Source organism: Ambystoma mexicanum, unplaced genomic scaffold, assembly GCF_040938575.1.
Source record: "Ambystoma mexicanum isolate Mex_15411 unplaced genomic scaffold, UKY_AmexF1_1 Mex_scaf41, whole genome shotgun sequence".
Classification (NCBI taxonomy): Eukaryota; Metazoa; Chordata; class Amphibia; order Caudata; family Ambystomatidae; genus Ambystoma; species Ambystoma mexicanum.
Window position 1 is genome coordinate 286,789 of NW_027182457.1, and position 14,276 is coordinate 301,064.

At 44.8% G+C, this 14,276-nt stretch overlaps 1 protein-coding gene across 1 annotated transcript in view; it reads left to right on the plus strand.

Annotated features, from left to right (window-relative positions):
• The window catches only part of LOC138559124 (hepatic and glial cell adhesion molecule-like), a 472,939-nt gene that overhangs the window by 267,421 nt on the left and 191,242 nt on the right, over positions 1 to 14,276 (plus strand). The window contains exon 2 of the mRNA XM_069642690.1: positions 2,442 to 2,798. Within this exon, the coding sequence (XP_069498791.1) occupies positions 2,442 to 2,798 (357 nt within the window). The remainder of the gene's footprint in view (positions 1 to 2,441; positions 2,799 to 14,276) is intronic.

Consider the following 14,276-nt stretch of genomic DNA (forward strand, 5'->3'; position numbering starts at 1 on the left):
AGATAAATTCATACCCAATCACTCCATCAGGCACACACGCTCCGCCTACGTGCCGCATTGCCTCTCCATACCACGATTCAAGATTCAGAACGCCGGTGGCAGTAGCTTCCCTGTGGTGGCTGCTAAGCAATGGAACAACCTACCAGTAACATTAAGGTCTGAAAGTCCCTATTGGACCTTCCGCAAGCCCCTCAAAACACGGCTCCTTTACTCAGGAATTACTCAAATAACCTCAACGCTCATCCCACACACTGTAACTGCACTCTGTTCCACAGACGACAACCTACCCCTTGATGCTCCTGACTAACAATGTAACCATTGTATCTACCGTTATCTCCATAGTAACCTGTAACTTGTAACTTGACTTGTCACGATCACAAAGTGTTGTATTGTACTGCATGATTGTATTGTACTGCATTTAATGACTAGAATATCTGGACTTGTCATGATCACTAAGTTGTATATAGGACTGCATTAATGACGAGAACACTCTTGCAACCTTGTAACCTTTGCAACTCACTATGCTTGTTTTCTGTCAAGAAAAGCGCCTAGATGCCTTTGGGCTTAGTGTGCTATATAAATTGCTAAATAAATAAATTGTGAGGATATCTTCACGTTGTAGTTCATTGGATAGGTACAGTTCCACTCATAACATACAGGCGTCTTTGTGAGAAATCACATAAAGATCAAAACTACAATATAGGACAACTGCCACCAAAGCGCTGTCACTCCGTCCTCCTTTGCTCTGTCAATCTATCCTTCAAATGTTGTACAATCTTCCGCTGTACTGTTGCTGGCCTACCTTTCATGTATTGTTTTTTTTTTATTCTGCCTTCTGTTGCCATGTATTTTTTATTCCTCCCCCCACATTGCTTCCCTCATACCCCGGCGCTGCCCTTCATTCTCCCATGTTGTACCTTTTTCCTCCCTGTGCTGTTATTCTTCCTCCGCCCCTCCATGCTAAATATAAAATGCAATAAACAACTACAAATGTCAAAACTATTGGCTTGTCAATGCTTGTGTTATTCCAGGTAATGTCTACTATGCACAATGCAAGAAGAGTCAGATGAAGATGTCAAACCATAGGTTAAGCCCCGTCCTGTCCTCACGCTCCACCACCTCTCCCCCATCACTCCAGCCATCCAACTCCCTGCTTCTTGGCTGTATAGTACAACTAGTTCTCTTTCTGCACTTCCATCACTGGCCTCAAGGGGAGTATTACAGGTAGATGCCAAGAAGCACTGATGTATGAATGAAGATGACAAATGATAGGTTAAGCCCTGTCCTGCCCTCACGCTCCCCCGCCTCCCCCCCATCACTCTAGCCATCCCACTCCCTGCTTCTTGGCTGTATAGTACAACTAGTTCTCTTTCTGCACTTCCATCACTGGCCTCAAGGGGGAGTATTACAGGTAGATGCCAAGAAGCACTGATGTATGAATGAAGATGACAAATGATAGGTTAAGCCCCGTCCTGCCCTCATGCTCCCCCGCCTCCCCCCATCACTCCAGCCATCCCAATCCCTGCTTCTTGGCCACAGAGTACCGTAGTTCCCTTTCTGCACTTCCAGCACTGGCCTCAAGGGGGGCATTACAGGTAGATGCTAGGTAGCACTGATGTATGAATGAGGGTGGCAAACCATAGGTTAAGCCCCTCCTCCACCTCACTCACACTGCTCTCGCTATGCCACTCCTTGCTTCTTGGCTGCAGAGTACCACTAGTTCCCTTTCTGCACTTCCACCACTGGCCTCAAGGGGGGCATTACAGGTAGATGCCAAGTAGCACTGATGTATGAATGAGGATGGCAAGCCATAGGTTAATCCCCTGCCCACCTCACTCCCATCACTCCAGCCATCCCAATCCCTGCTTCTTGGCTGCAGAGTACCACTAGTTCCTTTTCTGCACTTCCACCACTGGCCTCAAGGGGGAGCATTACAGGTATATGCCAAGTAGCACTGATGTATGAATGAATGATGCTATGGATGCTCATGATTTTGGGATATTGTTGTGCTAGAGTCGCTCTTGTTTGCGCTTCCCTCCTTGCCATACACCCTCCTGCCTCAGGGGGCGCTGTGCCACCCAAGGCATTAAGCTAATAATTGCATCTTTCAGAAACTGGCCCTCAGTGCACAGAGGCATGGATGGGAGCCAGGGCGGGAAGCTGTGGCTGGCCAGGCAATGGGGCTGGCTTCAGCCTCTCAGCACCCCTATTACCCGCTGTGCCCTTACAGTGACATGTAAATAGTGACATGTAAATAGTGACATGTGTGCACATGTGTGTGCGGCTGCAGTCCTGGGGTTATTCATGATAACATTCTCTGTTCAGCCCTGATGTCTTCCTTTGCTGCTGCTCAAGGACAGACACATTTCAGGGATAGGGATTGTAATCACGTGACGTCTGATGTGTTTCTCCTTCTCTTTCCCTCTCTGTGTCTCCTGAAGGTCCCTCCTCTGCAGAAGAGGAGTGTAATGGAACCACAGCTGTATATGCAGCCCCCGGGGACTCGGCTCTGCTGCAGATCACAGACTCGGACCGGGCCTTCTGCCCTCGGGGGTGTGTCTTTCAGTGGACGAAGAGGAGAGGCTCCAGGACTGTGGCTGCAGGGTCGGACCTGAGTATCTCCACTCCGTGCATCCACACGCCCGACTGCCGAGTCCTCCCCGGCGGGAGCCTGGAGCTGTCCCGCATCACCCCGGAGGAGGCGGGGGATTACACTCTGCTCATGTGGGATGAAGACGATGCACTCCATCCGGAAGAGCGGGAAACGAGACGCAAGTGCTTCCTGCTGCAGCTGCAAGGTAAAGGGGGTTCAGCCGAGAGAAAATGAGGGGCAAATCAGTGCTGGAAATGGAAAACATGTATTGGGGAACAGTCACCTCTTTGGAGGGTGGGGATGTGAGAAGGAGGGGGCAGGCCAAGAGACATGGCCTCTGGCCAGGATACAACAGTATCTTCCTAGAACTGACCTAGTTCAAGCCCCTACAAGCATACTTATAGTTTGTGGTCGGGAAAGGGTGCTGGTACGTTGCTACCAGCACCTTTATTTTCAGACCGCCAAACTCGTCATGAGGCCCTTTGTGTACTAGACCTTCAAATGCAATATGGCAGCACTCCTGCGATGTCGAAACGCTGACCTCACTCTTACCACAATACCTTTCTAACTCCATCTTCCACTTACTCCAGCTCTCTTTCATACCTCACTAAAGAACATAACTTCATATGCTACAGCTAAACACAGGGTCTATAACGGTGCCCTATCTACGACCTGTGCAAATGTAACCTCAATAAATGTGTTGCTCCTCCTGTGTCGCTATGTGTGGGTATCTACTGGGTGTCAAAACCTAACTACAACCTTCTGCCGCGCAAAACTCAACCTGTTCACATTGTTCTTTGTGCTAATGGGTTTTTATCAGCCTGAACCTTTTTACCTGTCTGGGACGCTGTAAGTGCATCCCAACACATATCCTTCCTTCCTGCTATTTTTCTTAAAATATGATTTGAGCGCTTCCGATCAATGTTTGATGCGCTCCCCCTCCAGTGCCCATAATTTAAACATAACGACGTATCTGTCTCAGGTAAGCATGAAAATATTATTCTGTCTTTTTCAGCTCAAATGTTGTGTTTTTTAAATTTCCATTGCTATATCTGCCAATTCTTTCAACATTACTCCTATATACATCTCACACATCATGTAACAATGTTTCTGTGTTTCTTTTGCCCTACAATAGCCAATGAACTGCACCCAGTGATAGAGGTCAGCTGCCCACCCAGACAAAATTCTGCAAACATATTGGACCAACTGGTGATTTTTCAGCACAGTTTTCCAAATCAATGGGTATATCATTGTGTTTCAAGTGACACACCAGATATTCCACTATGCCAGGGTCTAACATAGCACCCAGGGTAATTTGGGCTGTACCCACGAGATCCTCTTAAAGTTTGCACATTTCGGTTGTGTTTTTTGATGTTCTGGTGTCATGTAGAAACTGTACGTGCCCCATAGAGGTCAGTTTAGATCAATAAAAAAAATCTGCATTGACATCGAAACTTACACAACGTACCCGCCACGATTTTCCCGCAAACAAAATGGAGTCACTTCAGTTACAGTAGCTGTAGTTCAAGCACACAAGCTGGTGTCCCTCTCCCTGGTTAATTCTAACCACCCTAAAGAATGGTATCCAGGTGGTTTACGAATTGATTGGTCCCACCAACTCAAAGGAAGAAGTCTTCCTTGAAGGGGTAGTCCAATTTGCATATTACTCACTTTTGCAATCGAAGGAATATCAAGGGAGTGGCAAGCATTTTTCAGAGGTTTTAGCCTTAAGTGCTAAGAGAAGAGAGATGCTTCAAAAGGAACAGTGTCTTCTTTCAGAGCTGCTATGGAGCAATAAACATCTCAATAGTGATATTAACAACGTTCTCAGAGCCACTGTCTCTCCCTCACAGTGTTTTTCTCCTGTACTGCCCCATTTCTCTGAACTGTCCCAACCACCTGTGTCTCCTAGTGGACAGCAAATTAATATAATGCCAGAAAGCTCCAGTTGTGGTACAGATTTTCCTAAGGATCTCCCTAACTGGCCTGTCTATAAGGATCAGTTGTTGCAGGGCCTTGGGACATGTCACAACTTTGAGGACCTCCATTCCTGTTTAATGATAGTTGAGCGGAAAGTATCTGAATCTTGGCTGTTTATCCCTCAAAATCCTTTAAATGACGACGGCAATGGGATTGGAAAGCCCCTTGGCCATCCTGGATATCATCAAGGAACTCAAACAGTGCCCCTAGTTGCCACTCATCAAGTGACGAACTCACAGATGAAAGTAGTACCCTCTGCTATTAGTCCTGGGCTGGAAGCTCCATCAGAGGGTGCCCTTCCAACCATCAAGCCTATGGTACCACTGATCTCCACATGCCACAGGGATCCACAAATTTAAAAAAACAATAATGGCAAAAATCATCGATCCCATTTTAAGGGGCTTTATACTGGATTCTATAAATATTATAATAACCAACGTAGAGAAACCTGTCTTAATATAAAAGTGGCTCCTGACTGTATCAGACACTCAGACGTTAGAGTCATTTGGAGAATCCATATTGAGAACTGGTGTAATGTGGATAACATGGATTGTATCGTGGTGGGATGTGGACTGAGTAGTTTACCTACATTTTTAAATAGAATTACTAGATTCAACCATTTATAACACTCTTCAAAGTTGAATATTGTTTTGAATTGAACTGTATGATTTGGTCACTTTGACTGTTTCTTTTCTAGCACTTTATTCTTCGTAATTATTGACGTTATCAGCTCTTTTTTGTGTTTATTTTCGTTACTGTTTGACTTTTTTTGTTGTATGTCTTGCTGCGCCATCATGCCTGCGGGTCAATTGTGGGCGGTATAAATAAATAAATGTAAAGGTAAATGTAAATTGAGCTTCTCTATCGAAGGGAGCTGTGGTGATTTGGACCTGCGGCAGGGCTTCACCGGGCAAACCGACGGTCCAGGAGTTGCAGTAGTCGTCTTCTTCCAACTCTTCTTCGGTTCTTTCGTTCCAGTGGTTGACTCTGCCTTCTAAGCCTAGAGACTCGCCTTTTAAACAGTTTTCTCACATTGATTCCAGCCTAGCTGTCACTCACCCAGCAGGGTGGCTGTCGTTGCCGGACAGTCAGCAAGCCAATCACGCTAGAGTACATTTGGGTCTCCTAGGAGACCAAGCACAGGGAGTTTCGGGTACCTCCATCACTTCCTGCCCACCCCAGACACTCAGACGCCAGAGGCGGTCTTCAGCCATGAAGCCCACCAACGGCATAGGAACAAAGGGACCAAACCTAATTTGGCGCACAGAGACAAACACCAGAAGGACCTTGCCAAAAAGAAACAGCGAAAAAAGAAGACTGGGATTTGTTTTTACAGAGGGGTCTCAGGCGCCATATTGAAAAACATGGCTCCCGCTGTGTTCGTGGTCGGGGAAAATCATGGTAGTTCATTATAAAACTGCTGCCACCGGCCATTTCAATAGGAAAGGGTGGCATTTGACTGCCACGTGAGTATTTAGACACAGGGGATACTATGTAATCCCCACAGCACTCTGTAGTAAGATAATGTTTCACAGTAAAAGAAAGAAGTGTTCAACAAATGATAGTCAGGATGTTTTGGCTGTGTCTCCCTTCCCCACGTTTTTAGCACAGGACAAGGTGAGAATCTTGAGCACAGCACATTCCTGGATTTCTCTGGCATGAGTTTACCATTCCTTTTCTCTATATCAGGGCCTTCTGCGTTCAAGTATCTTCTCATGCAAGTCTCTTTCTTTAGAGGGCCTGATATGCCAAAACAACAAATAGTTTCTTCTGATAACCTTCACATGGGGTGATTATTATTAATCCTAGGATCCCCCACAGCCGGGCTCTGATCCTTTTAGTCTTTCAAAGTACTTGCCAATTCAAACAGAGGCTTCCAAAGGGATATAACGTCTCGCTGGGTCACTCTGTAATTCTATGGCAAGTGAATGCTTCACAATATCACAGGTTGTACGGCGTTCCCCTTAGCCCAATGCAAATGCCAGTTTCACAATTTCCTCAGTCGGGTTCACAATTTCCACAGTTTACAATTTCTACAACGTGTCAAGGAATTTCTATTTGTACAAGGGGTTTGTCTTGACCCTTGTATGACCACCTTAACACCGGACGCCGGCCTTCTCTATGGCCTCTTGGTACTTGTAGTTTCAGTTTAATACTGTCCTGGTTCAGGAGAGGGGTACCAGACAGAGACCTTTGAATAGGCACCCACGTGGCGCTGGACCACTCTATAGCTGGTAACAAGTTTTTTCACAAAAGACCTCTGGCTCTTAATCATCTTAATGTTGCCACTGCAACTTTGAGTCTAACACAGTCCGGCCCACTATCAGGTTCTGGCTGCAAAGATGTGTTTTTTTTTGGGGGGGGGGCGTTAAGAGCTGCTCTTTGAGCATTATTTTGAATCACCTGAAGTTTTTTGATGTTGGGATTGTATGAACCTGCGTAGAGGGCATTGCAATAGTCTATCCTGGATAGGATAAGAGCTCTGGCAAGTGTAATGCAACTGTCTGTTGTCAGGAAAGGTCTGCAAGTGTTGATGAGTTTGGAGATTTATGCTGCTACAGATGCGGTGGCATTAATCTGCTGGTTAAGGTTTGTGCTGAGTCCAGGCAGACACCCAGGGTTTTTACTTCTTTGGGGACATTCATAGTGTTCCCATCAATCATGAAGGATTTGAAGGTTTACTAGACAAGTTAAAAGTATTCACATTCATATTGGGCCTCATTACAACTCTGGCGGTAGCAGTGCCGGTAAAACCAGCAGGCTGCTGCCGGAGGTGTGATTTTTTCTGGCGCCTGGCTTCACAGAAACACTCGGGAATTACAACCCTGGTGTTCCTAGAAGTTAGGCGTGGGAAAATCGTTAATCTCAAGTCCCATTTGAGTCCCATAGGACTCAATGGGAATGGGAATGAGGGTAGCACCGGCACTGTCAATAACAGTTTAGAGATTAAGGTAATTCTGAGTTTTACTTTGAATTTTCTTCTGATGTTTTCCTCTGTCAATAACAGTGCCGGTGCTACCATGAAAATCTGGGAGTGGGTGCTGTTCTTCCAGCAAACATGTACTTTGCCAGTCAGGTAACAACAGTGGCTTACCGGCACTGTTGTTACAATTGTTACTGGACCGGAAAGGTTGTAATGAGGCCCATTGTCTGTCACACCTAAACAAATAACAAAAAAAGCAATGAAAACATAAAATCCAAAATCCAAGTATACATTTTAAATCCAAGGTTTCTTCTTTTTATTTACCATAACAGTCTCTAGTTCACGTTCGCTCCCCCTCTTTTCTACTGGAACAAATGTTGAATCCTTAGGGCATACTTAACTGTGTGCCTGCTCTTGCTCCTGTGCCAGTGGAGGGCACCAGAATCTCTTTGTAAGTCACTGATGTGAATCCAGCTCTTGTTGCCCTCCACCTTCACAGCAGTCGGAGTCATGAAAATCACTCAGTGTGGCCCATGGAAATGCCACTCATTCCAGCGTCTGATGAAGAAACGGACGTAAATCAGGTCCTCAAGGAGCAACTGTGGCTGTTGTAGATCTTCGGTTCCTTGAGGTTTTCTCCCATTGACTGTTGATGAAAGAACACAACCTGTGAAGATACAAGTCTGATACTCTTGGCTAAAGCCCTAAGGTATTCTCTAAACTCCTCACCAAGAATCTCTGCTGACTTGTGTGGGTCTGATGCTGTGCATGCATGTGAGAGTGATGTGTGTAACCTATGCCAAGTCACAATCTCATGTGTACTGAGATGGTGCTCCTTTCCTGGCCGATTTCTCAAATAAAACAAGGCCAACGGCAAGCAGTACAACCAGTTCTTCCTTAAATCACTACACAATTTTGACAAACAAATTTTAAGAACTACATTCACATGCTACACAATTTCTTTGGCCTGATGGTGGTACACAGACCACAATGTGTGCTTGATCCCCAATAGCGAAGTGATTTCTGAAAACAAGACATTAAAGAAGTGGGTCCCATTATCAGAATTTAGGACCTCACAAATTCCCCACCTTCGAAATACCTCCCTCACCAAGAATTTTGCTGCCGAGGTAGCATCAGGGTGTACACAGAACCAACTGCGAACCATTGGGAAAATGGGCAGACTACTAGAATAAGGTATCGAAAATGATTACACCTTTGTACCATATCTACAAAATCAATATGGAGCTCCCGAAATGGCCCGAAGGCCGGGGCAAAACTTCTCTTACCGTCTTCATGGTGTTTCCAGGATTGAATTCACTGCAAACTATACAAGTCCCTACAAATGTGCTCATCTGTTCCTGGAGATTTGGTATAATCCATTCCTCCTAGAGCTCTTCTGCGATTTGTCACAGAAAAGTGTGTGACGGGTAATGTAGTTAATACAGAGCAGCATGAAGCAGCTCAACAGGCATCACTGCCTTCCCCAAAAACTCCTGTCTCCACAGCAAATCTATGGGCGAGAGGCACATCACCTCTTTTCCCATAGCTCCTTTTCTTCTTTAAGTGCTCTCCACTGCATATCCACAATCTGAAGCAAAGGGAGCGCAGTCCCCAGGGATCTGTCATCCAAGTGGCCAGGATGCGGCCATCGCTTTTTGATCCTGTTCCTGGAGTGGACCAGTCCGGGAGGATCACCTGGATGAGGGGTCTTCGAGGAGATGGAGTGTGACACTGGATGGTGAGACGTGGCACCCCCTTCCCTATAACACCTTTTCTCCATCCTACCAGGTAGGATACTTTTAACCCCCCCATTTATGACACAAACACTTTCTCATGGGCAGCTCACTGTGAGAGAAAATGGACTAACACCCGAGCCGTATACCTGACATCTCCCAACACAATGGTCAGGCAGAGTCAGGCAATTACTGATAATTACACAAACATGACTTCTTTCATCACAGTTCCCCACACATGGATAAAAGGAAGAGCACAAAAGCACGTTCTGAGAAATGCAAAACACATGAGGAAGCAGCAGTTCCAAGATGCCAGATTAATACGAGGAGAAAGATGGCAATATGAGGGGGGGTTGCAAGGAAAGAAGCGTCTTTGACCTTTTTGGAGAAAAAAATGCTACTTTCATGAGCTTTTGAGAATACAAAACATAAGAACTGGAATTAAAACTGAAGAAATGTGCATTGGTGTTGGAGGTACCAAGGCAGGGAGGAGTGTTTCCCACTGTGGTACTGTCCTTGGCTCCTGTCTTTGGAAAGCTTAGGACCTTAGCTTTAAAATGACAGTTACATTTCGGTTCTAGGACGTGAGGTTCAAAAGTTACGGAGGTTCTTGTGAAGGTAGATTTTGCAGAAAGAAAGTCAAGATTTCAAAATGACAGATGCACTTTACAGATTTGAAATCAACAGGATGGACACAAGATTCTATAATGCAGTTCTGGACAGGTTGAGATGGATGGAAGAGGATTACTTTAAACTAAGAGATTGGTTATGGACAGTTCTAGACTAGATACTCACTCCTAGGCTTTGAAATGGAATGCGACTTGTCAAAGATCTGGTCAAGGGTTTTGTCTTCACTCTCGCCACCGGACGGTCTCAGGCCCTCTGGGTTCTGCGTTCAGCACGCACGCGGTCTGCGGCCTCTTGAACTGGATCTGATGGGTCTTGGATTACAGCACTGCTTTCTGGGTCTGTACCTCGGTTCTAGTGCAGGGTTCTTAGCTAGAAGCATACAGCTCAGCCCGCCTGTTGAATGTGAGAATCAGGTCTGCAAAAGATTCTGAAGCCTGCTGAAAAGGATTCAGCTTTTGGTTTAGGCCTCTCTGCTTCAAGGTTCTAGAGTTTGGGTTCTAGAATTCTGGTCTCTGGATCTAGATCTGGAGTCTGGAGTCTCTGTCTGGATATTGTCTGGATCTAGTCTGGCAGAGTGCTTCGCAGGAATCGGTGAGTAGTGGGAAAAAGAGAGTGTTCTATCTGCGTCTCAGCAGTTCCTATTTATGTGTTTCCAAAGGGGGTGGAGAGGCTGATTCTACAATGCCCAACCCTCTAAGGATCCTGATAGGTCAGAGAATTTCCTGTCCCCTGATTTGAGACAGGAGCAGCGTGTCACCCGGTGTCATGTTTATGGCTTAGGTGAAAACACTCCCCTTTGCTTTTTCATAGAAAATCAATTTTACCCCAAAAACATATTTCCCAGATACAGAAATTGTTCATAATACATATACACATCACAGATTATTTAAGGCATGTCTCCACTCAAGTCCCATGTTCCTACGAGCTTGGGTTCAGAAATGACAACATTTCACGCTTTTGGTGGGTTTCCCAATATTCATTCTGCTCCAAATTTGATACATGCATGCAAATACTCTCTGGGCATATTACTGTAAATTCTTATGTTCATAGCAACAACACTGCAGCTGTGATATTAATAATTCCGGGGTTTGGTCTCAGAACATCACACAGCATCCAGCTTAATCTTAAATTGTGGGTGAATTTTCATTTTAAGAATCCCAAAGTTTCATATTTTTGTCAGCTTGGTAAAATTTGTTATACGCAATTTTATAAAACATATATTTGCTGGGCTACCTGAATCCACAATGGTTTGTCTCCGCCCCTAAAGCTTTCTGACTCAGAGGTCACATGTCCTGTCTCTCCCAGAGCAGTTGTTGACAGTTACACCTGAATTTAGCGTATTCTATTCAATTGAAAGACTCTATTGTCTTGACTGAGAGCAACAGGCCAGGCTGCCACTCCCCAGTTCCTGTTCACCCCACCTTGTCAATCTCTTATCCAAGGGCAAGGGAGGCTTCCTTTGTCCAGGGAAAAGGTGTGAAGGGTTCTCAGGGACAGAAGGCCTCTTGAAGTTTTAACTAAATCAGATTACCTTCTGGTCAATTTCAACATAGTTCCTTGTAAAAAAAATGTGTATAAACTTACAATAAGCAACATATCTTAAATCAAGTCTTTTTACACATTAAATCAATGTGTGGCGCTCTATATGGCATTTTGTTGGAATTCCCTTCTTTGGTATATTTAACTTCTGAAACACCAGTTCTTCTGTTAGAATTATAAATCGCCAGCACCTGACAGAGTCGAGTAACGGTACTTCACCCATTTTGACAGCTGTCTTTCCATCAGTATCTTTAAAATAGGATTTTGCTCTGATACCATAGGATTCATGCTGATATTGTATTGATTTGGATTCTTGCAGTAGAGTAATGTGGAACACCCAACAAAGAGGTTGGATCTTTTAGGTGCTTTATGAGCCATGATTTTAGCACATTTTTGACAATCAAGAAAACGGATTCCCAACAGCTCTGTGTTTCTTTTGGCAATCAGCATTGCTATTTCCAAGTGGTTTCAGGCTACTTGGTGGATAGCTCAATGGTTGTTTTGGCCAGTGATCTCCTGTGCTCACTAAGATAGGCAAATGTGGATGGCAGCCTATCTTTCAGATTTTTACTGCACATTTTTGGATGATTTTGAGCGAGCAGCATGCTTTCCAGTGGCCATTCTGATGTTTCTGCTGCCAGCAATGCACAGTACTGTTGCAGGGCTTGGATTAGTGGGTTAAGACATCCCACATTGCCTCTAACTGATCAATCCACTATTCACCATTCACTGTCTGCATAGGAGGTCAGGCCGTCCATAGACGAGAAGCATTACCTTGTGCTTGCCTCTAGCCGATCAATCCACTATTCACCATTCACTGTCTGCATAGGAGGTCAGGCCATCCATAGACCAGAAGCATTACCTTGTTGTGCTTGCCTCTAGCCGACCACTCCACTATTCACCATTCACTGTCCACATAGGAGGTCAGGCCGTCCATAGGTTATCTCTGAATTTTGTCTGAATAGACTTTAGACATATGTCTTTTTGGCTGCGGAGTGTAGTTCCTATCCTAATTCTGCCCAACCTGTACATCTCTTCCTCTACAGTGTGAAGTTAACACTCTGCTGTATACAACTAATTGAGAACAGACTTGCTTCAATGCAAAGAACTCAGTAGACAGTGAGCTTTTGCTCGCAACATAATCCAGGTTATTAAGGACCCCTGAGGATGCTGAGGTCATATATTTTATGATTTATTACATTTGCAGTTTGAGAGATTTACAAGGTCATTAGTTTCTTTTAAATATTCTGTTTACTTTATAGATCAAGAAGATAAAAAGGTTCTATAATGATGACATAATTTTTGCTCCGGAGGAAGGGGAAATCCCGAAGCGCGTAGAGCTCTAATATTGACACCAGTTTGAATAAATAAAATATTTCTGTGTTTTTCAAAGCCTTTTCTCTGAGATTTTACTTCACAAATCTTTTTTAAATTTCGACTGTTTCCAATACAGTGGTGTGCAGGGGACGAGGGTCCTTAAACCCTTGACTCTTTTCTTACTTACTGCTATCAATATACTCCATGGTATGCCGCTCTTGAACCAGGAGCACACGGAACACATGAAACAGAGAGTGCAACACACTGCACATGTTTCATGCTTTGGGAGAGCTTATGAGTAGAATTGATCCTCCTCCACAACAGCCATGGTGGACAAACTCAAGCAGCTAGACTCAAGACTCTCCAGTAGGTTAGCAGCTCTAGCAGCTAGACTCCAACGTCTCCAGTAGGTTGGCAGCTCTAGCTGCTAGACTGAAGAGTCTCCAGTAGGTTAGCAGCTCTAGCAGCTAGACTCAAGAGTCTCCCATAGGTTAACAGCTCTAGCTGCTAGACTCAAGAGTCTCCAGTAGGTTAGCAGCTCTAGCAGCTAGACTGAAGAGTCTCCAGTAGGCAAGCAGCTCTAGCAGCTATCACGTAGCATGAAACACAGAGCGGGACACACCTCCATAGGGATCATTCTATTCTCAGCCAGGGGGAGTTGGGCTACATTTAGGCCACTTTCCTTGTCCCTTTTGGCTGCATGTAGGTTTCCCTTTCTGGATACTGTTACCATACAAGCTATTATTTTTTGAGAAGGTGCAGTACCACTGAGAACATACATATGTCCTCAAGAGTAATATCAGATTTCGTATGAGGACATCTGTATATTGCCAGTGGTACTGCACTTCTGCAATCTCAATGTGATTTCTTACAAGGACATCTGTATGTTGTCAGTGGTACTCACCCTTCCCAATAAACTATGTTGTGAGGACATCTGTAAACTGCAGTTCATTGGGGAGATGTGTTAGGGAGAATTCTCATTCTATGGCTAATTTCCCTTATCTATAGAGTCCCCCAGCAGCTTTGCTGGATTTGAAGGGTTTTTTTTTTCTCCTGCTAAGAGTGTGACTCTTTTCCCCACACTTAGGCATTTTTTGCTATGTGTGTTCTAGGCTATTTTTTGTGTTTAATGTCTATGGGGTTATCTCACCCTCATAGGAACCATCTTTTTACACATATGTTACACAGCACCCCCCGTGCAGTAACACAGGGGTGTCGTCGTGACGTCCAAACATAGACTCCATACCCTGGGACTGACCACTGTCTCCCAGGGCATGTAAAGTCCCCATTGGCTTTACTAGTCAAATGTTATGAACTAGACCACTACAACCCATCTTACTATGGAGGTACTGGGAAGGGTTAATAGTTTTCCCTGGTGTTCATTTTCGAGAGGGTACCGTACAGTCCCTCTCTCAAAAGTTTCTGGCTGGTGGCAGTGGTTACTACCGAAAATATTCGACCGTCAAAATTTTCCTATGGGATTTTCCCATTGTGCGAGGCTACCACATTTACTGACAGCCTCTAACATACCGCCGATTTATTCTTATATTATCTTTACTCC